This window comes from Phodopus roborovskii, unplaced genomic scaffold, assembly GCF_943737965.1.
Source record: "Phodopus roborovskii unplaced genomic scaffold, PHOROB, whole genome shotgun sequence".
NCBI lineage: Eukaryota > Metazoa > Chordata > Mammalia > Rodentia > Cricetidae > Phodopus > Phodopus roborovskii.
In genome coordinates, this window is record NW_026125397.1 from 19,334,186 (window position 1) to 19,360,617 (window position 26,432).

General features: G+C 45.5%; 2 protein-coding genes across 3 annotated transcripts in view; one reads left to right on the forward strand and one right to left on the reverse strand.

The window, feature by feature from the left end:
- Nt5dc1 (5'-nucleotidase domain containing 1) overlaps positions 1-23,463 on the reverse strand; it is an 86,343-nt gene extending 62,880 nt beyond the window's left edge. The window contains exons 1-6 of one of the 2 annotated variants that reach the window (XM_051175539.1): positions 23,359-23,463; positions 19,672-19,763; positions 18,391-18,462; positions 15,944-16,068; positions 12,739-12,818; positions 11,207-11,288 (exon numbers count right to left, since the gene is read on the reverse strand). In XM_051175539.1, coding sequence (XP_051031496.1) covers positions 11,207-11,288; positions 12,739-12,818; positions 15,944-16,068; positions 18,391-18,462; positions 19,672-19,763; positions 23,359-23,451 — 544 coding nt within the window. In that variant the 5' untranslated portion in view covers positions 23,452-23,463. Of the gene's footprint in view, positions 1-11,206; positions 11,292-12,738; positions 12,819-15,943; positions 16,069-18,390; positions 18,463-19,671; positions 19,764-23,358 lie in introns of both variants that reach the window. The other variant, XM_051175538.1, reaches the window with a different exon arrangement.
- On the forward strand, positions 3,582-9,221 carry Col10a1 (collagen type X alpha 1 chain). The gene is made up of 2 exons (XM_051175536.1): positions 3,582-3,741; positions 7,277-9,221. Exons 1-2 carry the CDS (start codon positions 3,588-3,590, stop codon positions 9,163-9,165), a joined length of 2,043 nt encoding a protein of 680 aa, XP_051031493.1. The 5' UTR covers positions 3,582-3,587; the 3' UTR covers positions 9,166-9,221.
- Positions 23,464-26,432: the final 2,969 nt, after the last annotated feature.

Genomic DNA, 26,432 nt, shown 5'->3' on the forward strand with positions numbered 1-26,432 from the left:
TGTGTCATACCCCACAGGACTGTGGCAGCGGGAGAGGCCGAGAACCACAGTGGAAACACCTCAAGGGCAGGAATGTGCATTATTAACACGGTGTTTACCCAGCGCCTAACGCGGAAGGGGCGTTCGAGCAATATTTGGTGATGAATGACTGATCCAAAGCACAGAAGAGCAGTTAACTGCTACATGTGCAAAAACAGAACTTCATATCTGACACTGAAACCTCTGGTCGCACTGGGCTGAGAGGGTAGGGCCTTGTGTCTCGGGCAGAATGGGTTTCCTTCACAAAGCCACAGGCCAGTCAGTCCGAGCAGCTTTGAGTAAACACCCAGAACAAAAATAGTTTTATACACACAGCTCGGTGTGGGTGTGGCTAGCAAATACTCTGATTCTACAATCTGTTTTGGACAAGGCAGTGCTTCATATGTGACTAACAGAGCAAACGAAGGGCAGAGCCTGTGTGGTGACATCAGTACAGTTCGTCCAAAGGACCGAAGAGCCACTCTGCCAGTAAAACACTACGCTTCTCTAGGCTAGAGAGCACTGAATGAGATACTCACGTGTATCCCCCAAACCACTCAGCATGACTCATGTGCATCCCCCAAACCACTCAGCATGACTCACGTGTATTCCCCAAACCACTCAGCATGACTCACGTGTATTCCCCAAACCACTCAGCATGCACCCCATTTTCTTTTTCTCTAAATACGAAGTGGACTCTGATTATAGGGGGCAATAGGAGGAGACAGCTCTTGGTTCAAATATGTCATTGCGTTGGTGGAAAACAAGACAGGTAGAGATGCCGAGGGAGTTCTGCAGACACCAGGGGTAGCCACACCTGGACAAGTGCACAGGCCTAGATTTCTGAGTATACAGCTGAGAACTACCCCGCAGACGCCTAACCAGCATCAGTCCCAAGCATACCCCCAGGTGTGGACGTAAGCCACATGCACAACTACTAAAGATGTGTTTCTACATCCTGACATGGAGGAACAGCATGGTCTTCACTGAGCATGTGCAGAGGAGGTCCTTGGGCTCTCAGATGCAGTGCAGTTTGTTATTATAAAAGCTGTTTTCATGGTTTCTAAGTGATAAAATGCACGCTAGACTATCAACTCTCATAGTCTCCTGATGACCTAGGCTGAGTTTTTTAAAAGCCATATTTAAGACCAGGTATGGTACTACACCTCTGCATTGCCAGTCCTTGTGAGGCTGAGGCAGAAGGATTTCTGTGAGGTGAGAGGTACCCAGAATCAGACTAGCTAGGGCTCTACACTAAGACCTTGACAAACAAAAGCAAAACTTCTAAAAGAGTGGTATTTTATATGTACCTGAGCATTACATAGAAACATACATGACAGTGTAATTTCAATTTCTTTTTTTTTTACTTATTTATATGTATGTGTGCGTGCCAGAGTATGTGTGTGTGCACACCATATGCATACAATGCCAGCGGAGGTCAGAAGAGGTGGTCAGATCCTGGGGAACTTGAGTTAACAGGTGGGTGGTTGTGAGCCACCATGTGGGTGCTGGGAACAAACCCGGGTCTTCTGGAAGAGCAGGAGAGATCTTAAACACAGAGCCATCTCTCCAGGACTACAATAACATAGATTATTAAATGTGGCAGTGAGCCAAACATTTGAAAGTAAGAAGGGAGAGAGAGAGAATGGATTACACATTTGTATTTCAACAACTGCACAAGGATTTGTTCAACCATACACAGGAAAAGACCTACAAGAGGGCGAAGAAGATGAAAAGGACAAACTTTTATTTTCTGTCAATATTCTAATGACGGATGGACCAATCCTGAGCCCACACTACATTCTAGCTAGATGCAGAAAATGATGTATCCATGCTGTGCACCGAATTTGCTTCAAGCCTGCTCACCTGCACAGCTGATCCAGCTCAGAACCAAAATGATGACAACAAATTGGCTACAAAGATTGATCTCAACCCCTTGCTATTACATGTCTCAGGACCCTGAAAGCTAATGATATGTTCTCCAAGGTTGTAAAAGAGAAAACCAATGACTGGAACTGATAGTGATGTTTACTTCTCTGGGAGAAAAATGTTTCTAATCTGGATGCTTTGAGATCCCTGTAGGAAATTGAATCATTAGTCAACCTTATTTTTAAAAAGCAAAGTCTGAGGCTCCTTTTCCTTCAAAATGAGCACAGCAATCTTACATCTATAAACACATTATAGGGTTATCAAGGTAACAGCCCTTTCAACTGTAAGATAAAATAAAGCCACTTATTGACTTTTGTGTAGCTATGAATAAAGAATTTAAACCCTCCAGGGAAATTAAATGGCCAATTACCACAAGTCCAAATAGTCTTGCACTAGCCTCAAAATTTAAGAATATTTAATATGAAAATATTTGAAATATTTAATGCTATTTTTCCACACTTATTAGCCTCTAAAAGCTTGCCTTAAAATCCTGATATACAAAACAATATTACCTATACTTTTATCATTTCCCTCTTTAAGTCCTCAAAATTAGCAAAAATTCAGTTCAGCTACTTTTATAAAACTTTCTTTCTAATAACTGAAAGATTAACATGATGATTTAAACCCATATTCTTCCTAAAATAACTCTCACATTTTTTTCTACCAAATATTTTCAATCAAATAACACCAGAATATACTTTTTAAAAATAAAAAAGGGCAAATCATCATTCCATCATGAACCAACACTGGAGTCAGAACTCCTAAAATGACATACAGAAAAAAATATGGTGCAGTTAAACCTATTAATACATACCAAAGACAAAGAGTTTACTTTTCAATAAGAAAAAACTAGGGAAAGAGAACCCAGCTTGACTTTGTATGCCTGTCCAATAGCACTCTCCACAATAATTAGTGCCGACCAGTCCTGAGGGGCGGAGCTTAAGCTCATATGAAATAAGTGGAAAAAATGGTATAAATACCCCAGAGCAGCTGTGGGAGGGCACCATCCACTGCTCACCGGGCAGAGGAAGCCAGGAAAGCTGCCCACACATCTCCAGGGACGCCCAGCACCTGGTAAGCCTGGACCATGGGTACTGGGAGACAACCCTGTCAGGTGGCTTGGAATAAATTTCAGTCAATTACAGATATCGATGTACATGTGTATGGTTGTTAAAAAGTGGCTTTCTACCAAAGGGCAACTAGACAGGTTCCTGTGTAGTTAACTATCTGAGATATTCTGAATGAAGAGGACTATACAAATTTGCCTTATGTGAGTTTCAATGTATCTTGAAAGTTCTAGCTATTTCAGGTAATGTCAAAGATACTGGATTGTTTAATATACTCATCTAGTTCAGAAATTATTTGGTGGGGTAATTTTATTAGTATTATTTGTTTTTGGGGTCATCTTATTTTTAGAGCATTATTTAAATGCAGCTTCTCAAAACTAGTAAGATGTGTATATATTCATGTAACAAAAAACTTTCCCATTATTTTATGGAATACATTTAAAATATAAAAGATTGGTCATAAAAAGAACGACTATCTAGTGAATCAGTCTGTAGAGCATCACAGAAATGAAGCACAGCAGCCTTGGGCTTCATGCAACTACTCTCTTCTGTTTTTCAGGGTCATCTGAAAATATGCTGCCACCAACAGCCGTTCTGCTGCTAACGTGCCTGACCTCAGTTCATGGAGTGTTTTACGCTGAGAGATACCAGACTCCCACGGGCATAAAGGGCCCACTTCAGAACACCAAGACACAGTACTTCATCCCATACTCCATAAAGACGAAAGGTAAAGTCCGCTGCACAATCTGCTCTGCTAACTGGAGGGCTGGCATTGTCAAGTGTTAATGACGAACTCTTTCACAAAATACTTTCCAGCCGGTTCTCTCTCATTCTACCGGCTCAGCTTACTATAACAAAGCACTGTGTGGAAAAGTCAGGTCTGTACAGGATGTAACATTCCCAGAGAAGTTGGTAGAAGAGAAAGACATACCTGAGGAATATCAGAGATTATGTATGGGCTGGCTTTTTTCCCTTTCAAATGATGGTTTTGTGCAATTAGCTAATTACCCAGAATCTAGAAATATTGATGCAGTAATATTAAGTTAATTTAAACCAAAAACAATTTCACAGACTAGGAATTTTATGTATCTAATTACTTACACATTGCTTTTAAAACTCTAGCCTGCAGATATTAAAGAAAAATGGTAACCAAAGCCAGACATCCCTCAATGAATCTAATGGGTAAAGGAAGTGGCAATTCTGAGTTACTTACATATTCATATACGGTGCATGGGTAACATATACAGACATAACTAACTACTAAGTGCTGGCTGTGTGGGCTCAGAGTTCCAAGAGCTGCTGTGAAGTTTAAATGTGTCTACATCTGATGAGTCTGTATGTCTGGCTACTATTGCATTCAAGCACAGCTTCTCCCTTCTACTCCTCCACTGGCATAGCCTGAGACACTCTATCTTTCCTCTGGAATCTAACCCTCGCCTACCTGGCTTTGTTATATGAAGGATGCCGAGACAGTACATGTAAAATAACATGAGATCGCCACAGAAGGGCAACAATCAAGCTGTACCTTTGCTAACAGTACACGATGACTACTAGTAATACAGATTATTCTCAGGCTTCATCTTCCACAGTATTTTTCACTTTATTCACATATTTTGCCCTGCACAGAGCAAAGGCATGTGTTGTAATCTTTAAGTGGTACTGTTTTAGACAGAAACATTTTGGAAAAAAAAAATCAAATGTTTAAGAATGTCTCCTTAAAAGAATTAAATATTCCACAAAAGGAAACAATATTTAAAAAGTATGAGAACTACTCTCTTTTTATATATATCCCAAATTTTTATAGTTTTACTACCATGAAGAATAGAACCCTCTAGTAAGATGCTTTGGAGAATGAACAGGAGGACAGTGGCTCAAGAGATGCAGCATAAATTTCTTTGGCAAATGTCTCAGTGGGTCCAGATGGGCCTGAGCAAGGGCAAAGGGTGTGTGTGTGGGGGGGGGCTGTAACTTGTTTCTTTTTGTAAGGAAAAAGATCAGAAAGATACTCTTGACTGTCTCATATATAAATTGAGGAAAAGATAAAAGCTAGAAGGAAAGAATAGAAGACGAACCTACTCTATCTTAAAGCATTGAGTATAGTCTGAAATACCAATGGGCAGAAATGGGTTTGGCACTCTGTCCCAATTCAGACTTTTTAGTGCTTTACCAACATCACAAAAAAGTGTTGGAGTAAAACGAAACACGCTGCTTAGAAGGTTAAATGTGTTTCTGTCTTCCCACCTAAGACATACTGCCCATCACCCTGTTCTTAGGGATCACACGGAAATAGCTTCTTAGCAGTGGAAAAGCTGTATTTTAACTATTAAATCTACCTTGGTCTCTCTTTGATAATGAACAGAAACCCTCGCCACTGCCAGGCATTAGTGCCCTATAACAAACACTCTTGCCTACATCAAGGTGACAGCAGAAACCCAGCAAGTTCCTAGGTAATCTCTGGGCATATCTGCTCAGCACAGGCTGACAGAACAGTTAAAGCACACTCTGTTGTGCTCCGGCGAAGCTACGGTGCAGCCTGAAGACACTTCGGAGCCTTAACAGAAGGCAGCTGGGATTGCTGAGGGACCATGCTCCTAATCTTACTTTTCTAGGCTAGGAACTGATGACTACCCACCCAAATAGTCACAGAATCCAGACCTTTTCTTTCACTGAGAGGTTTAGGATCCTAAGAGCCACAAAGTTCACCACCCCCACTGGAGGGAAAGCTTCCAACAGTGTCGGACTCTACCTTTTCCAGTAAGACGTGTTTCTCTCTTTGTTTCAACACCAAAACATATTTCCATAATTCCGCGACAATTTTAAATGTAAGTGTGATCTTTATAGTGATCCCAAGTGCTACAGTAAATTCTGCATTTGAAAACTATGTTATTTTACACCAAGCTGTTAAAAATCCCTTATTACTCATCATTTTTACTTTATGTGTCAAAATTTATACACACATACCATAGACACACACCAAAGCTATTCTCAGGAGTTATCTTTGAGAATATTAGTAACTGCCGTTGGTTCGCTATTCTTTAAATGCCAGATATTTAATAGAAGAGATTCAAAAAAAATTAATGTACTTGTATACCAACAATTAATAGCTAAAGGGAATGATATTCTTAAAAAATGTTGTCAAAGATAATTTAGAATTATTAATAAACATTCCCTAGTCTTCATTTCAGCATTTAAAACCATTAAAGTGTTAGGAGTTTATCATATTAAAAGTTATTGTACTAAAAGTTAGCTAAAGAGGGATAGGGATATAGTTAGTTTAGTTCATGGTAGAGCACTCACCGAGCATACATAAGGTCCTGGTTTTGAGAGGACACATACACATACATACAACCCTCCCCAAGAAATAAATGGATCATAGTTAATCATTTTTACAGTTTTGAGCTACCTACTGTCACATCTACTAAATCCAAATTATTATGAACTGCTTTCCAACAGTCCAAAAATCTAAAGGTTTCTAAAAACTTATTAAATAAAAGAATTTAAATATAAATTGTAAAAGTAAATATTTTTAAAAATCGCCTGCAATTTTATTGTGATCCTTACTAGTTATATATATTTTTTCTGAGGAAAAAAAACACTTTTAAAATGACATTTACCATTACTACTGCCAATAGACAGAAATAAGCATGGTCGTCATGGCATAAGGTAATATCTACACTGCAGGCTATGTCCTACTGCTGAAGGGCTTACGATAACCATCACACTTTATCCCAGAGGCATTAAGTCACATTCTGTTTCACCCCCATCTGAGAGCCAATAGCAGCACACTCTGTCACAGGCACTGAATAAAGGGGTACTGAAGATAAGCTTGGCACACCAGGGAAACACTTTAGTTAAATGAATCCACGGCATCAGGAGATTAAGCAACATTTACTGCACTTCGATCACCACTCTGAAGCTATTCTGTGTGCCTCATCGATGTATTGTCTGGTGCTGTCACTCTTTGCTTCAACTCTAAGTCAACGAAGGAGACCAAAAGCTCAAGCATATGCCGAGTCTGACCAATCAATCTAAGCCATTCAGCAGGACACACTGCTCAGGTCTAAGTCTGTCATCTGCCTTAGAGAATAACCTATGCGAAGCTAGAATGCAGGGTTCTTCCTTTCCTTTCCTCTCCTGGAGACGGCTGTGTGGAAGATTTATGTGGAAGGCAGGGACCACCGAACTCTGCCTTTACTGTGCTTTGAGAATCCCTGGCTGCTTTTACTTTTGCTTATGTTGGGTGGTGTGTTGGTGTCTTACAGGAATCCCGGTAAGAGGAGAGCAAGGCGTTCCTGGTCCACCAGGCCCAGCGGGACCCCGAGGACACCCAGGTCCCTCAGGACCTCCAGGAAAGCCAGGCTATGGAAGCCCTGGGCTCCAAGGAGAGCCAGGGTTGCCAGGACCACCAGGAATATCGGCCACTGGGAAGCCAGGCCTGCCTGGCCTGCCAGGAAAACCAGGGGTGAGAGGGCCACATGGACACAAAGGAGACATTGGACCAGCTGGCTTACCAGGACCTCGGGGCCCTCCAGGACCACCTGGGCTCCCTGGCCCAGCTGGAATTTCTGTGTCAGGAAAACCTGGACAGCAGGGACTTACAGGTGCCCCGGGACCCAGGGGCTTTCCTGGAGAAAAGGGGGCACCTGGAGCCCGTGGTGTGAACGGACAGAAAGGGGAAACAGGATATGGTGCTCCTGGCCGTCCAGGTGAGAGAGGTCTTCCAGGCCCTCAGGGTCCCACAGGACCCCCTGGCCCTCCTGGAGTGGGACGAAGAGGTGAAAATGGTTTTCCAGGACAGCCAGGAATCAAAGGTGATCGGGGGTTCCCAGGAGAAAGGGGACCATCAGGTCCACCAGGACCCCAAGGGCCTCCTGGGAAAGAGGGACGAGAAGGTGTTGGGAAGCCAGGAGTTGCCGGAGCCCCAGGTGAGCCAGGTACCCCAGGAGAAAAAGGCCACCCGGGAGCTCCAGGAATAGCTGGGCCTCCAGGAGCTCCCGGCTTTGGGAAACCAGGCTTGCCAGGTTTGAGGGGACAAAGGGGGCCAGCTGGTCTTCCTGGGGCTCCAGGGGCCAAAGGCGAACAAGGGCCAGCCGGTCATCCTGGGGAGGCAGGTCTGACTGGATCCCCAGGAAATGTGGGACCCCAAGGACCAAAAGGGACCCCAGGCAACCCCGGTGTCCCAGGTCCTAAAGGCGAGGCGGGTCCAATGGGGCCTGTAGGCCCACCTGGGGGTAGAGGAGCAAGGGGTCCCCCTGGGTTAGACGGGAAAACAGGGTATCCTGGGGAGCCAGGTCTCAATGGCCCTAAGGGTAACCCAGGGCCACCAGGCCCAAAGGGTGATCCTGGAGTGGGAGGACCCCCTGGTCCCCAAGGCCCTGCTGGCCCTGCAGGAGCTAAGGGACTTCCTGGACACAACGGTGAGGCAGGTCCAAGAGGTGAACCGGGAACACCAGGTAGCAGGGGTCCCATTGGGCCGCCAGGCACCCCAGGGTTCCCTGGAGCTAAGGGTGTCCCTGGAAACCCTGGTCCTCCCGGCCCAGCTGGCATAGCGACTAAGGGCCTCAGTGGGCCCACAGGTCCTCCAGGCCCTCCTGGTCCAAGAGGACACAGTGGAGAGCCTGGTCTCCCAGGTCCCCCGGGTCCCCCAGGACCCCCTGGCCAAGGAGTCATGCCTGATGGCTTCATAAAGGCGGGCCAAAGGCCCAGGCTTTCTGGGACGCCTCTTGTCAGTGCGAACCATGGAGTAACAGGGGTGCCCGTGTCTGCTTTCACAGTTGTCCTCTCCAAAGCTTACCCAGCTGTAGGCGCCCCCATCCCATTCGATGAGATTCTGTATAACAGGCAGCATCATTATGACCCGAGGACTGGAATCTTCACCTGTAAGATCCCAGGCATATACTATTTCTCCTATCACGTGCACGTGAAGGGGACTCACGTTTGGGTAGGACTGTATAAGAACGGCAACCCCACAATGTACACATATGACGAGTACAGCAAAGGCTACCTGGATCAGGCTTCGGGGAGCGCAATCATGGAGCTCACAGAAAACGACCAGGTGTGGCTGCAGCTGCCCAATGCGGAGTCAAACGGCCTCTATTCCTCTGAATATGTCCACTCCTCCTTCTCTGGGTTCCTAGTGGCGCCCATGTGAGCACTAAGACCAAGCTCATCTAAATCCTCTGCTTGGAAAGGCTTTCCCCCAGCTCCATCGCGCCCACCCTGGAGATGCATATGGAGGTAGGCTAAAAGTAATGTGAACAATCTAAATCTCTATTGTACTCCGAGGCCACGTTTCCTCCTACAAAAGTAAGCAGCAACGGCGACCATGTGAGGACTCTCTTGAGCACTCAGCAGGCCTAGAGTCCCCCCCCCCCCAATCCCGGGGTGTGTGTGTGTCTGTGAATTCCCTTAATATTTAAAATTTTTACCATAAGTTAAAAAAAAAACTTACAAAACCAGAAATAAGGTTCTAATTCACCAAGAATTTCATGTCAGAAGTGCAGCATTTCTTTCTTTCTTTCTTTCTTTTTTTTTTAAAGGCTGTTTTTAATAATAGGAAAACTAGGAAACATGCAGGAAGTATCACATAATTTTATATTAAGTACTTGAATACTCAAATGCAAATGACCCTGCATAGCCTGGGACATCTCTGATGGTGCATCACGGTGGCTCATACAGCCCCTGTCATCAATGTCATCAATATAAATTCAAAAGCACAGGTGCATAACACTTTCTAAAGCTCTCACAAGAAACCAAAATACTGCATTAAAATGAACTTGAAGTATAAGGGGCTTCGTCACAAACCTTTTCAAGCTTCTCTGCAACTGCAGGAAGTCCACATGCTTGGTGCAACTCGGAAACAGGTGTCCGACCTAGTCCTGTGTCTGTCACACAGGGCCGTCACTCTGACTTAATTTTGCCCCATTTTTGTAAGATGACTCTATGGGCTTACAGAGCAGTAGCAAGGAACGCCTTCCATTCCAGGGAAAGTTTAATTAACACTAAAGCTTTCACAATCAGACTGGGAACGAAAAGACTTTATTTATTTATGCTCTGTACTGTATTGTTACATTACTGTTTAAGACTGTTACGCTGTACCTCACTTATGGAAGCATACAGTGTTTAATCTACTTGTTATTACAAAGCAATAAAATGACATGAACAGACTTTTCTTCTACGCTGAACTCACTTCAAGGCCAACAGCTGGCTGTTCTTAGGCGTGCTTTTCCTTGGATAAAGCTAATGAGAAAAAGTAATGAAGCAGTCGACAACTTCACAATTGTCATGGGTTTGTCCCTCTGTGAAGACGGGCACTGCATACACCATGTACTATGGAGAAGTTACAAAATGGCCTCTGTGAACCAGCACCAAGGCTGATGAGCACACACAGCAAAATAAAAATATACAAACGCCACTGTAAAACACTGGTTTTGTCTTGGAGGGAGGGAAGTTGTCAGAGAAATATCAAATTGGAACAAACACCCTGCAATTATTATTTACGGCCTTAGCATATTTTAGTCATAATATTTAGAATCATTTTGATGGCTTGATTTACTGAAAGGAAGGCATGTAATTTTTTGGTGTCAATCAAAAGGCAACATATTTCAAAACTTAAAACCCTGCTGAATCCATCAGCCCAGTTGTTAATCAAGCCAGCTTGACTCGGTCACTGGGGTTACGGAACATAAAGGCTATTTACTCCTTTGAGTAAGACACTCTGTAAACCCGCACCGGAAAGCAGAAAGCCCTAGCGTGAGGTGGGCAGTAGCTCTGTCCCCACTCTGGGTCAACCACTCCAATTCCTTAAACAAAGAGAATAGAAGGAAACTTATCAGTGGGTACTTCATCGTCTGTCTGTCACTACTACACTGAGGGTTCAGGTAGCACCAGCTCCCACTCCGAAGCCACGGAACAAGGACTGGGACCTTGATTCTAGGGAACGCCCTTCAGCCCAGGACGGCTGCACTGGGAGGCATGGGAAGGCAGGCAGCAGAGCAGACTGGCTCAGACTCCTGACAACTACAACCACAGAGCAGATGAACACAGAGGTACCGGACTGACTTCATAGTAAACATTTTTACCAGAGCAAATCCCAAGTGAGGAGTAGAGCAAAAGAGGCAGCGTCAATCTCATTCAGCAGACATGGGGCGGTTAAGAACCTCTACCAGGAAGCCCCTCTTCACGTTACTCACCCTTAAAGGCTGACATTTTAAAATTGTGTTGTATACCAGCAACTACATCCTTCCAAAAATCAAATGTTTTTTGACCTCTGTTCTGCTAAAAAAAGAAATTTCCAAATGTAACAAGTGCAGTGAATTCTGTTTTTAAGCACAGTGGTAAGCTACAGCAAATAATTACATGTATTGACTCTAAGGTAGGAATTCAGGTTATACCAAACATGACAGATTAATACAGAACTATTCCTCAAAACAAAATCACTGCTGCAATAAATAAATATCACTAAGTATTAATGCAGTTCACCTAGCCCAAATAATGTAAAAATGTCCACTCCTACAGCCTAAAGTTACAGAATATTTTGACATACTAGAAAAATGCCAAGCTCTATAGCTTCTGGAACAATGGAATGTGCTACTCCATGCATGATGGTACCAACAAGACCCAAGCAGGGTAGTTCGGAATTCACCGTCCACTTAACCTGTACTTCCACATCCAGAGCTGTAACTCACTGAGCAGCACCCGGACGGTGCAAAGTCTGAGACAGAAATCATCTTATGGAGAACTTTGCAAGCTAGCAAAAAATTTACACTCAACTATACTCTACAGCCCTTTGTTCCATAGAAATATCAGCAGTGCCTACTTTCTATATGGGAAAAATTATTAGATATTTATATATAATTATACACATTGTAGAATACTACAGGCTGGTGAGCTGGGGTCAAGGTCAGCAGTAGAGCCCTTGCCTAGAAGTGGAAGGACCTGGGTTCCATTCCCAGGCCTGGGGGGCAGGGGAACACTTGATAGTTTCTCCCCATTGGTGTAAGAGAATAAACAGGTTCCACTTCGTGCTGATAAAAACGACAGTGATGGGATATGACTCAGTGGTGATGTCCTTGCATACTCTAGGCACTGAGTAAAATCCTCAGCACCTAAACCTACCCAAACCAAACCAATCATCTCTCCTGCTCAACATAAACTTTCATGAATGCATGACTGTAATTCTCATTTCAATAATAAGCCACTTGTACATTTGATTGTGGTTTTAAAACACAAGCATTACGGGCACACAAACCGAGTTATATTTGTAGGTCTTAAGTTTAAGTATAAATTGTCAAACTAAAGATTTATTTTATCTGGACAGTCACAAAGTAAATGATAAATTAAAAAAAAAATCGCTTCATTTTCCTGGTTTGACATTTAGACTACATCAAGACTCATGGAATTTTTCTTAATTACTTGTACTTTTTTTTAATCTGCTAATGAAAGCAAGAAAATATTTGTCCAGAGCGTATCTTTTGTATCCTTTCTCTAGACGTTACACGCCCTCCCTCCTGGAGAAGAGAGTGACTTTTGCCTAACCAAATATTTTTTTAAAGGGTACTCTTAAATTTTCTAAAAACATTTTCGACAAATTCACCATGTTTGCTTCCCCAGTCACCTCTGAAACCACCAAAAGCAAACAAAATGACACCTCAACTTGAAAGCTGCCCGTGGCTAACCTCTCTTACAACTAAATGCAGTGTTTTAAAGCCGAGTGCCCGCTCACCTTCGTTAAGGAGTCCACCACTCTGGCACACAGAAGAGCCCCCGGCAGGTCAAAGTAGTTATCATAGAAGTAACACTTTCCTAAAACACACAAACAGAAAAGAATAAACACCCCTGCTTGTGGCACAGAGAGAAACCTGTCTGAAGGAAGCCTGGGTGCTCGTTTATCTGAAAAGCCTCTGCTTTCCCCTACCCCATGTGTAGGAGGCAGGGCAAGAGGCCTGAGTGTCTGCTGTGTGTCTGCAAGTGGACGCCAGGTGACAGCTGGTGTCATCCCTCACGCACCGTCCACCGTTTGTCTGTAAGGCAGGGTCAGGCACTGGCCTGGAACTTGTCACGTAGGCCAGGCCGACTGGCCTGGGAACACCAGGTTCCATGGGTTTGCACCTCCGAGCACTGGGATTACAAGTAGAGACGGCACAGTGCCAGGGTTTTCATCGTAACTTCGGGGGTTTAACTTAGGTACTCTCTAGCCTTTTTAATTTTTATTTTGGGGATGCTAAACTTGTGCTGCACATGTCCTTGAACAATGCAGCACACATTGGTACTGTTAGCTGGAAATGGAGAGAATTTTCCACAGTAATTTTAGTGAAAAGACCCTTTTCAAATTAGCATTACTACAGGCTGTCCTTTTTTTCATATTTTAAATATTCCATATTCTATTTATTTTTATTGAGAGTGTCTAAGTGTTTAATCTGCAGGTAGATACGCACTACATGGGTACCTGGTGCCTGTGGAAACCAGAACAGGATGTCAGAGCCCCTGGGACTTGAGTGACAGGCAGTTGTGACCTGCCGTGTGGATGCAGGGAACTGAACCCAGACCCTGGGCTAGAGTAAGTGCTCCTAACTGCTGAGCCATCTCTCCAGTCCCCACCCCTATCTTCTGAGAATGTTTAAGCTCTAATGACCCTAAAAGAAAGCTGAGACAAGACATCTGTAAGTTAAGCATTTTATTAAAACACATTTCAGTTGCAAGATAATATATAACCTCAAGAAAGGATACATTATCAGTATAAAATGCAACATGAGGAAACATCAATATACTGTTAATATTGCCAAATTTCAAAAAGTTAAATAATCTAACATCAGAGTCCCAGGAAATGTTCCCTGTAAACTGCCCTAATTAATCCATGTAGAATACTGGAGAGGAAAACTTGAGAACAGCCAGGGTAATGACAGGGATAAAAACCATGCCATGTGAATGTCTGGTGGCTGGACCGGAAATCTCAACAGTATGGGACAAGTCCACTCCGGGTCTCCTGGGAGACAAGGATGAAGGCTTATTCTGTATGGTCTCGGGGTAAATTAAGCCCTTCCTTGTCCATTTGCCATCTCTGGATTCCATGTCCCAGGCAACACTTCTGCTGGTCCATGACACATCTGACTCCAGCTGAGCTGCTGAGCAGCTGTCACTAACAGAGTCAGGTGCTTTCTCCAAGGCCCCGGGCCACATGGCCCAGGAGGTCAACTCCACTAACAAGCGAGGAAGGCACCCTGACCTTTCTCTCCAGTGAAACCCAGAGCTCCCTGCTCCTTCTTTTTATAAGATTTAACTTTACCAACCACATGCTCTGACTGCGCTTGAACGCAAGCACAGCCTAACTGCGTGACGGAACCACTGGATCTTCTTTCCTCCCTCCTTCTCCACGCTTCTACATTTTTATCTGTGGAGTGACACAAGGCTCTGCTTAGGGGCATGCACTGTTCATCCAGAGGTCTGACCTGAGATCCAGCACTCAGGGTGGCTCCACCCAAACACCTGTAACTCCAGCTCCAGGGGATCTGACACCCCCTCCGCCCTCTGTGTGCAGCCGTTTTGAAGAGGCAGCCCTTCATCGTGTATCAGTCTCACGTTCCAGGCTCTGCACACCTGCATGGCAATTCTGCCCAACAGACCTGACAGGGACGAGACCAAGCATGTCTTTTTTGGGGACTGCAGCAGCAGCAGCTGTCACTTTGAAGCAACAGTGCCCTCTGGTGGGAAAGTAGTGAACAAACAAGCCTGTCACAACTGGGTACCAGCTCTTTCTCAGAGCCAGGGAATATTTTACCTTTAAAAAATAGTCCAGATTTTGAACAAATTTCCAAGTGAAACACTTAGCTAAGAGCCTAGCGTTCCTTAGGAAAGGGAAGAAATTACTCAACAAGGCATTTTTGTCACTGGGAATTGAATGTATAACTTCGCATATGCTAGGCAGCCTCTGTCTACCAGTGGGCGTAATCCCAGCCCCCGACAACAATGACAACAATTTATTGTCATTACTTGGGAAGAAAGCTTTCGACTGAGATGCACAAAAGCACCGTATACTGAGCTCCAGCATACTGTCTTTTTTTTTTTTTTTTTATAAATATACTTTGTCAAAAAAATACTCATGTCTTCTAATACTTTCAACTCGGCAGAGGACGTGAACAAAACATCCCCAAAAGAAGGCAAATATAACAAGGCAACACAATAGTAAGGAATAAATGTTAACACTTTCCAGGTTATCTATCACATGTCTGGAGGGGAAAGGGCACCTGGTAGGAAGAGCAGGGGTAAAGGCAGAGAGAACAAAGAAACAGCATCATTTTAATGATGACTTTCCACGAATAAAAAGAGGTCTTAACCACTTCAAATCAACCCACCCACACCCATGTCAGTGGATAATCTCTGAAATGTTTCTTCATGCTTCACTCTGGTGAAGCTCTTTACACAGACTTGAGGCAGAGGCAGGAGACTGTCAGTGAAGAGGCAGGGTCTAGGGAACAGGAGTGGCCTGGCAGTGGAAATAAGAAGACCCAGGGGACAGAGAAACTGAGGATGGAGCATGTAACTGCTGCATAAAGAACCAAGCCCAGCTAAGGGGTGCATCATCTCCAGGACAACCCAGCATCTTCCTAAGGGGTGCATCATCTCCAGGACAACCCAGCATCTTCCTAAGGGATGCATCATCTCCAGGACAACCCAGCATCTTCCTAAGGGATGCATCATCTCCAGGACAACCTTTCTACTCCAGAACAAACAGGGGGAAAAGGAGATTCGACAAAATCGTCCTCACAGCACTGACAGTTTGGGAAATGCACTCTGGTCCAATGCCAAACAGAGCAGACACACCTGAAAAGTAAATACTGCTGCTATAAAGCCAGAGCCATTCCTCTGGATACCTTGCTTGGCCAGAGGGACAGCCAGGCCAAAAGGCAGAGTGGGTGGCAGGGAAGTCCTACCTGAGCAGCAAGGAATGTCGACGTTCGATGCAGAGTGTCTGTCTGTCGCACAGTGCCTCCAGTCCTTCTTGCCGTACGTCTCCACCAGCTCCTCTGGAGTCATCATCCTGGTGCCGTGGCTTGCCCTGTGGGGGAGGACTGCTCATGACCAGTTCCCCTGATTGCCCCTTCAATAACAACGGGGATACTGATCCCCATCCCGCTGGAGTTAACATAGCTTTGATTTTCCTTTTTCTTGAGACAAGATCTTGGTTATATAGCCCAGGCTGGCCTCGAACTTGTGATCATCCTGCCTCAGCCACCTGAGTGCTACCATGGGCCGCCATGTCCAAATAGTGTTTCTCTTTGTGTATATTTGATTTTTCACTGGGCTCATCTAGTCTGGTCTGAGATTCCAGAAACATTTTATGGCTATAGTATAACCAAGATACTAGGCCTTTAAGACAGGAAACAGTTGCCTAGGCAACAGAAGTACAGTAGGCCAGTTCTAAGGTCATCATCTGGGTGTTCTGGGGTCCCTACCACAGCTGTGGCTCTTCCAATTCTAGCCCGCCCACTTGCAAGTGATGAGGAGTTGCCCTAGCTGAGGCCATTGACGCAGCCCTTAGAGCCGTGCTGTCGTCAAAAGATGAGACAAAGCCGGCATCCCAGCTCCTCAAGAGGGTAAGGCCACACGGCCACAAGTTCAAAGCCATTCTGGAAAACTTACAGAGAGGCCTTGTCTCAGACATAAAAGGAAAAGAGGATGCAGATTGGCGGTAGGGAACTAGTCTAGCGTATGTGTGGGCCCTGGATTCCATCCAAGCAAGAGCAAGCACGCATTCACCTGGAGCAATTAGGAGACAACCCTGTAGGCAGAGTGGGAAGGGGGCTTAGACAGCCGCGAGGAAGAGCGGGTCCCCAGGCGTGGAGGGCGCCTGGCACCAAGGGCCTGTGGAGATGAGGCTGGACAACCTTCCCACACAAGGACACACACACTGGAAGCACCCAGGTATGTGCACACAGAACGGGATGCTCAGAAATCCGCTCTTCCCGACTACAGCCTTGTTGGGGGCTCTTGCCAGGCAGAAAGGCTGGGAGCTGGTATTTTAAAGGGCTCACGATCAGAATATACAGGGTATTTCATTTTGGTGGGGAAAATGGAGAAATGAAGGAAGAGCTGGGTGTTGGTGGCACACACTTTTAATCCCAGCACTTGGGAGGCTGAGGCAGGTGGATCTCTGTGCAGCCTGGTCTACAGAACAAGTTCTAGGATAGGCTCCAAAGCTATAGAGAAACCCTGTCTCGAAAAACAAACAAACAACACCCCCCCACACACGAAGAACAAAAGAAAAAAGAAAGAAATGAAGGAAGGAACAAAGAATAGAGACTGAGTTCTTTCTGTAGAGGTTGGCCTTCAAAATGCGCTGTCAAGACTGAGGGGTCCTAGAGCCACACAAGAGCATGGAGGATGAAAGGAATCATCAAGGAGGGGAGGTGTACAAGAGAAACTTCTGGTTATTCAGAAGCTGAATTGACAGAGACAGGGACTAGGCAGACGACAGGCAGACAAGACACTAACAGCCAAGAACACTATTAAGTTGACCACAGACTTACAGATTAAAGGTAATGGAGATAGTATTGTTTACAGATAAACACACTCCCTAGTTGCCTGAAAAAAAATAACAGGCGAATAAATTACAAAATAGTAAGAGTAAGGCCATCCCTGCCCCTTTTACAAGTATCTTAGTGGAGAGGCTGGGGAAATACAACAGCACCTCATCACAAAGCAAATGATGTATCCAAAGTACCCAAAGGGGGAGTGTTTGCCCTCATTCTGTACTGAGTCTTCTTTGGCGAAGACCAACTGGGTATAAATAGTAACAGCACATTGCTCTGCCATGTTGGTGTGACCTTACTGTTAGCATGAGATGGGAAATAGATCTTGACTGCACGGTGCTTGCTGGAGACTCAGTAGTGACAGCAGCTATTTACTGACATTTCCATGCCCTGCTCAACCCTTGAGGGGTCTGCATGCACTCAGAGAGGAGGAATGGGAAGGAATCCAGAGCTTGGGGCTGACGAGATCCATAAGGAGCCTGCATGAGGGAAACAGGTATGGCCTAGTGGGGTATACACAGGCCATGGCCTAATGGGTATACACAGGCCATGGCCTAGTGGGTATACGTAGGCCATCAACCCCTACCCAGTATCCCTCTGCATCTTATCTAATCAAAGGATCTCTGATGTTATTCTAATTAGGAAAAAGGCAAGGCAATGTCATGAGACATGTTTTTAATCTACTGTATTCCCTGCAAATATTTCTAAGAAGTTAAAAGTAGTACAGAGCTGTTATCTGTCATCTGACTGACTAAAATACTATCCTCCTCTTGTAGATTAAGGACTATTCACTAGTAATAAAGTTTCCAGGAAGAGGTAAGACTCTAACCACAATCACATCAAATTACCTGAGCACACTGCCATCAGCTGCAAGTTTAATGAAGGTTCCATCTTCCAGATCCAACGCCAAACCCTTGCAACTAAAATGGAAAAGTCTGATTATCAACCAGCTCATATACTTAGTTAATCTCAGAGACAAAATTCTGCATTCTCTAACACTACAATGTTAAAAGAGATTTCCTCCTCACCTAAACAAAGAGTGTGTATCAATAGAGAGAACATCCAAGAACTGCAAAGTTGAGTATCACTTAAGAATGGGGGCAAAAAAGCAAGCAGCATGTTCAGCTTATGGAAAAAAAAAAACCCTAAATGAAGATTATCCTGAACCTTGTTAAAATATACAAATGTTTTCCGTTATCTAAAGCACATGGGCGGGTGACACCATTCAGTGGTAAAAGCGATGACTAAGCAGAGCTGACACCCTGAGTTCTATCCCCAGTTCCACCATGGAAGAGGGAACAGACTCCTGAAAGCTGACCCCTGACCTTCACACAGGTGTGCGGTCACAAAAGTAAAACCAGAACACATGTAAACAGATCCACAAGAATTCCACACACATTTACAATGCACAGGCTTTGAACCTACCTCCATATAATTCTACTTATAAAACTTAAACCTCTGGGCAGGGTATATTATTGAAAACCAGCAAAAGAAGTTCAAATACTAAGTTCTAGGTTCTTTATTATGAAACAACAACAAGAAACAAACCTTGTGGGATATGGACAAAATGTATAGATCCACTATTATGAATAATAACAGTGACTCAGCATGTTTTACCACAACCTGTCTAACAGAACAATTTACATTGGTGAAGCTTTGTGTTGCTTAAATGAGGACGAAAGCTTTGTGAAGTTAAGAGTCATAAATCAGGAAGGGAATGAACAATAAGAACCAGGAAGGAATATTTATTCAAATGTCCTAATCCAGTCACTTATTCTAACATGATGACTCCTCTTTCATGGCTCAGAATAACAAAGCAAACTTTTTCGTACAGACGTAAATTTTAGTTTTTAGTAACTTCTCAACCTCCTGTGAGTGACTGAAACTACACATAAATATGCTCCAAGTAGTCTCAAGCTAAAAGCCTGTTTCATATTAAATAAAGTCTAGACATGTTTCAAGCACAAAAGACTTTAAGCGATTAACACGAAGCGTCTAGTGTGGAATGAATTTTGTTCTTTGACTCAGTTTCACATTTCACTGTCCACCGTCACAGAAGAGGGAGCACTAAGACTTTATCAGCAACAATTAAGGGACAACAGCGGATGTACGGGCAGAGGTGGACTTACCAGAAATCCCAGTCCTGGGGCGTCAGAGTGAGCAACTCCTTATCATACCCTTTCTCCTTGACTAGGAACTGAGCAAAGCTGTTATAAATGAGCTGCAAATAAGGGAAGCAAACAGAGAGATTAACTATAACGTTTACTATTCACTTTTCATTTCACATGCCCGGGAAACCTACGGGAATCACTGATGGGGCCTGGTAGGAGGGAACATCTGTAATTGTGAAGTTCTACCTCTTAACACGCTTCCCGGGTGATCCGTTAGTCCCAGGGAGCCCTGAAATCGTATCATCAGCACACACCTATGTAACCAAAGACGGGCATTGATCTTATTCCCAGGTCCTAATGGACTGGCACTCCTCACTAAGACCTGACAATGCTCTGCAGCTACCAGACTGTCACCAGGACAAGAGGCATGCTGGCCACTCTATCATTAGCTCTCGCTTGGACGTTCAGTGCTACAAAGGGCCTGGGCTGAGTGGGACTCAGTGAGGTACACCCGGCCAGGCAGAGGAGTTAGGAACATGAGGCCTCTATCAGACACAAGGAGCCTGGTGTTTGTCTACACAAAGAGAACAACTAAGCGCAAACCAGGCGGGAAGCCTTTGGAAGCCAGATAAACCAAAGCTCTGGTTGTTGACAGACATGATTTCTCAACAGTTTTTTGTTTTGTTTTTTTTTTTTTTCTTTTTAAATGAAAATAGCCTTATTTAATAAGCAGCGTGACGCTGGGGCGGTGGCTCAGTGGGTGAATGCCTGCCGCACAAGCGTAAGGCCCTGAGTTCACATCCCCAGAGCCCTCATAAAATCTGGACATGACACCCATTTGTAACTTGAGCACTGGGGTTAAGCTAGTCCAACAGAAAGTGTGAGCCAAGTTCAGTGACACATTACTGTCTAGAAGGTATGGCGGAGCTGGGGAAGCCCAGGGCATGGTGGACCAGGCAGGTGTAAAGGCCAGGGGACCTGCACTCTGCTGCAGCTGGGGGTGTGTGTGGGGGGGCAGGTACTAGGAGATGACACCAGAGAAAGCAGAGACTCCCATCAAATAGAGCTGCTCTCTGTCTGAAAGCCCAGTAATGACAGACTCTGAGTGTGACTCCCGTCCACTGCAGTGTGACCCTCATCTGGGTCACACTACATATCAACAGTTCTAAATCACAGAGGTGACTACCTCTTAAAGTCACTAGGCTTGTAGGGCAGACAGAGGTCCTGGTGGGCTCCTATGCAGGGCTTTATTTTATTTTTACTCTTTTGAAACAGGATCTCACTAAATAGTCCTGACTGGCCTGAAGCTAGGAAGCCAGGAAGAGATCTCCTGCCTCTGCCTCTCTAATGCTGGGATTAAAGGGGCATGCACTACTCCATGCTCAGCTCCGACAGGATTCTTGAAGCCTAGGAACCATAGACATACAGGTTGAAAAAAATTTTTTTAAATGTACCGAGTCACACCAAGGTTCAAAGTAACTATAATGAACAGTAAAAGATTACCTGTCATGATCCTGTCTATAAGGTCTATGGCCAGCCTGGGCTTAACAGATGTAAAGCTTAGAGAGGCACTTGGCACATAGGCAAATCTGACAGAAGCATTTGCTATTGTTATCAGTCCTTTGCTAGTAATAAACCAAAACCACGGCTGCTGTAACACTGTGACTCCTGCCCATTTCCACTGTCTAAACCGACAACACAGCTTTGGCTTCCACTAGAACCTGCCTAATAAAGAATGACCAGGTAAACCCAAATGTTAGATTACTAGCAAATAAATAAGTTTTGCTTTGTTTTTCTGATAAGCGTGTCCCATATAATAGCTGGGGTGTTCACAACACCAGAAATGTTTCTGTAACCTGGGATTCAAATGAACCGTGTGCCCTGTGTTTTAATTTGCTAAACCTGGCAACTCGAGAATCCTGCTGTGTTGGAAAATGAGGCAATGTCCCCAAAATGGAAAGGTTTCAAATTAGTTCAGATTTCCGACTTAATGAATTCGAACAGAGGTCCACTTGGTTAACCTTGGGAAGACTGGAGTGTGGCTACTCCTTCAGATGGGGCACTCATTCTCAATGTCAGACACCCATTCTCTGGAGAATGGGGAGTGGGTGTCACCTGGTCTTTCCATCTACCAGCCCAAAGAACACAGGTGTCAAGTGTCATGTCCCCTGGGATGCTGTTCCTGAGCCCTGGGGGAAGGGACACAGATAGGCTCATGTTTGCCTAACACAATGCACTTGTTACATGCCCTCGCTGAGAAAATCCCTGATTCCTCTAGAAGCGTCTGCAGTCTCTAACTTTCACAACATTTGCCTTTGCTGGACTTTGCTTGCTCCTTTCGCCTGTCACCTTCCAATTCCAACCGCATGTGGACACCCTGCCCTGGGCCTCTCATCTGCACTTTAAGAGGGTCTGGGTGTGAGAAATGAGAACTCAAGCCTCAGCATCATGCTGAGTGACCCAGAGATATCAGGGTCTGCTAAGGACTTAACCCTTCTGTGCCCCATGGTTCCCATCTCTTACTAGTGACACCCAGAGGTCCTCCAGAGAGACTGTAATGCTGTTCCAGGGGTTTGAAAGGCATGGAAGGAAGGAAAATCACACCCAAACATCTATGCGAAGGAGTAGCCAAAGGATGGGGACTTAAAGAAATGCCTTTGAGCTGTCACTATGAGGAAGGACGTGAGATCTGTGTCACCGGAAAGCAGGGAACACACACTTAAAAAAAAAAAAAAAAAAAAAAAAAAAAAAAAGCATCTGCATACAGAAAGCACACCCAAGCGATTCAGGAGCCCCGTTTTTTATTTCTGAGTACCCCACCAATTGGGGCACTGACAGGATTACACTGAAAGGCTCGGGTCTGCTCTAGTGATCCACAGCTCTACCCAATCAGGGTGCAAACCGTAACAGCAAACGATTGTTCTTTTTCCAGGGACAAGCTCTCAGCATCATACACCCACTGCCTACTCAATCCTGCCAAGGGTAACTGAGAAGGAACCCAGGTTATTTGGCCAGCATCACAGGGATAGACACTTGGAGCTAGTGTCCCGGACTCGGTAATCTAGTTGCAGGGTCCTGCTTAGATCTTTCCTGGTAATACTGTTAATTCTTCAGTTTCTTGTGAAACCAAAGGGTCAGAGAAAGTAGGACAACTAAGATGAGGGTACAAGTCTACAAACACAGCATTCGGGGCAACGAGGGCCCAGATTCCGCTGAGATTACACCTTTATTTAAACCGCACAGAGCAGGTAGCACGATACATGTTCGCTTTCCCCTCTTGGAAAGGACAAAAATAGGGCTAAAACTGTAACGACTTTTCGGCTGGCGTTTCTTTCAGTGCTATTACACAGTATCTCCGTAAATGCACTGTTTAAACTCTGACAGGTGGTTATGTGGGCGTGCAAACGGAAAGATGCAACCACGTTTCCTACAAGTCCCAAACAAGTGGCTGTGCCCACTCAGCCGGTGCCCAGAGGAGTAGGAAGGAAATGCTAGGGCCTCGGACCAGCAATCGACACCCAAAGTCCCTCGACCCAGGCTTCCCGGTGCCCTCAGGCCGGCTCCTGCGCTCCACTTTGCGCTACCTCCTGCCCCAGGTTTCCTCCTCGGCCCCCGAGAGGCCCTGAACCCACACTTCCTCCCAGCGCCCCGGGACCGACGACTCTGCGCAGCCGCCGAGGAGGCCGTGCTACCCGCGCCACTCACCCGGGCGCTCTCGGGCAGGTTATAGCGGCACAGCGTGTGGTCAAGATCGAAGCCCACCACGTCGCAGGCGGCCAGGGAGAAGGGCTGAGCCATGGCTGCGCCGTGGACCGGGTGCCCAGGCCGGAAGGCTCGCAGGCAGGGAGGGGGCGGGGCAGGCTGGAAGGGCGGGGCCTGGCCCGACGTAGCGAGGCTGGAAGGGCGGGGCGTGCCGTGGCAGGGCGGGGCCGGCCCCAAGGCTCCGCCCCTTCCGCGGCCCGCCCACCTCCCCGGAACGCCAGCGCTGCGGGAGCTGGTGTCCTCCTAGGACCCTGCTGCGAGCAAATGTCCCCTAAGATTACTCAGAACTACTAGTGCAACCCCCGATCGATCATCTTTCAAGTGCCACACAATTAAGCGATCTCAGTGACACCTCATCCTTTCTTCTTGACTGTGGAATAGTGTGAAGTAAATATGCACAAAGAAATAGCTGTTGGACTCCTTTAGCATGCTTGGTAGTTTTGCCTTTTGTTTGTTTTTTGTTTTTGTTTTTGTTTGTTTTGTGTTTTGGTCTGTGTGATTTTTGTGTGTCCCGTCAACAGGTTTTTCCTCTATTATTTATGAAAGGCTCTCCTTACATCACTTGGAATGCGGTAGACAATATATTAGACATTATCAAGGACCACTTTGCTAAGACTCTAAAGCTGGTGGTTATTTGACGATCCTGCTTTTAGCTGAGCTTTTCTACGAAGACATCAAAACAAAAACCTTGTTTATGAATAGGGTATACTACACAAGAAACCTTCTGCAAGCAGGGAGCACAAAGTGATCTGAGTGGTGGACGATTTGCTCATTATATATAATTTTAGATGGAGAAAAGCTAATCCAGTTAGGACAAAGGATGCCAGAGACATTGACCTCTTCCCGCCTCTGTGTGTGAAAAAAAATTAGTATATTAAGGTCTCTATCTCACAGCCCTTCGTTTAAAAGAAAAAAGAACACCTATCTATTATCTGTATACTCTTGCTCTAAATTTAAGAGAACGCTTTGTCTAATGAGAAGGAATAATCGGTACGACATAATGATACAACCGATTGAGAATTCCATTTGACCCCTAGATACTCTTAGGAGATGGCTAGACCAGTCAAGGGACTAACGTAGTCCAGTAGACAGTGCAGTTGGTTAGGATGCTTGCAACACCTAGTGGACTCATTTGAAAACGAATTATTAGCTTTCCTGCCATAACAGGCCTCAAACAATTCTGGGCTAGGAATAGGATAAGATCCTCTAGAAAACGGAGCAGCTCACAAGAGCATACGGGCCACTGAGACCATTGTTCTCTTGCTGCATCTGTGGTCAATGAAACACGAGCATGAGACTCAACGGGTCCACGTGGAGTTTACTGGTGGAGAGGAGAGAAAGGGGGCTAGCTGGTGGTCAACCGAAAGCGAGGGAGAGGGAGAGAGACAGAGACAGAGAGACAGAGACAGAGAGCAGAGAACAAAAGACTAGTTAGTACTCATGGACCCCTGGGCTGACCAGGGTACTGCCTGAATGCATTCTGCCAGATGACAGGGGCAGGCCAGCGTAATGCCTGAATCCGGACCCCCCATTCTTTACTGTGTGTGAAGAAAGGGAGGGATTGTTTTGTATCACACCCATACAGGAAAAGTGGGGGTTGGGGTCGTTGAGTAGGACACAGGCCTCCTAGCATGGGCTTTGACTCAGGAGTTAGGGTGACACGAGGTCACAGTCAAGGAAGACTCTACTGAATTAATAGCTCTGGGTTCTGTCTCTCAAATTCAAGGGCAGGAGACGGGAGGGAAGGTTTAGGAAGGAGTTGTATTCTAGGATTCTAGGTGGGAGTTTAAGAGAAGGGGGAAGGCAGAGCTTCCCTGTCACTGAAGCAGGTCCCGGGGATGGGGCAATTTTCATAGAACTGATGGCAGCAGCTGGAGGAGACCTGGGGAGGAAGGCGAGTTGCTCCATTCATTGGGCTCATCCCTGACCTGTCCAGGTGCTGCTCAGTTTGGTCCATGCCATCATTTACAGCACCCAGACAGTGGTGCTCATCTGGGTACTACAGAGGTGACAGACCAGAGCCACAGGCCCCTTGTGCCTTCCTGGACTCCTGGCCTCTGTCGGCTACAGAACCAAAGACCTTTTGTTTTTTACACCGGGCCAGGGACAAAACTCTTTTGAGGTCCTTGCTGGACTAGTTTCTGTTCCTTGTTCTTATCAACAAACCTTCCTTCATGAGTGGGAAGCACCGACCTCCACATGCTTCTCCGAATCTTCAGTGAAAGGCCTACCGAATCCGACTTCCGCTTTAATTTAAACTTGAAGGCTGTAGGTCTCCTTAGAAAAGACTTCATGTACTCGTGTGTGTGTGTGTGTGTGTGTGTGTGTGTGTGTGTGTGTGTGTGTGTTACTCTGCACTTTAGAGATTCTCTTCCTGTGGTCAGTGATCCAGCACTCATGGCTAGGACTGTTAAAAGACTGGTTTCTTCCTGGCATTAAGTAAATTCCTTGGAATCCACAAAGATGACCTCCAACTAAGACCCTAAGCAGTGGAGAGGATACCGGAACTAGCCTTGCCCTATAATCAGATTGATAACTACCTATAGTGTCATCGTAGAATCTTCATCTAGCAACTGATGGAGGCAATGTGGAAATCCATAGCTGAGCACTGGGCCAAGCTTCCAGAGTTCAAAGACTGGGAGGATAGATAATATGAGCAAAGGGTCCAAGACCATTTTGGGGTGACCCACAGAGACAGCTGACCTGAGCTAGTGGGAGCCCACTGACTCTGGACTGACAGCTGTGTAATCTGCATGGAACCAAACATGGCCCTTTGAATGTAGGTGACAGTTGTGTGGCGTGGGCAGTCTGCGAGGCCACTGGCAGTGGCTCCAGGATGCCTAGTGCTTGCACTGGCTTTTTGGAGCCCTTTCTCTTTGGAGGGATACCTTGCTCAGCCTAGATATGGGAGAGGGGGCGTTGGTCCTGCTCAAAGAGATGTGCCAGGCTTTGTTGACTCCCCATGGGTAGCTTTACCCTCTCTGAGGAGTAGGTGGGGTGGTGGGAAGGTGAAGAGT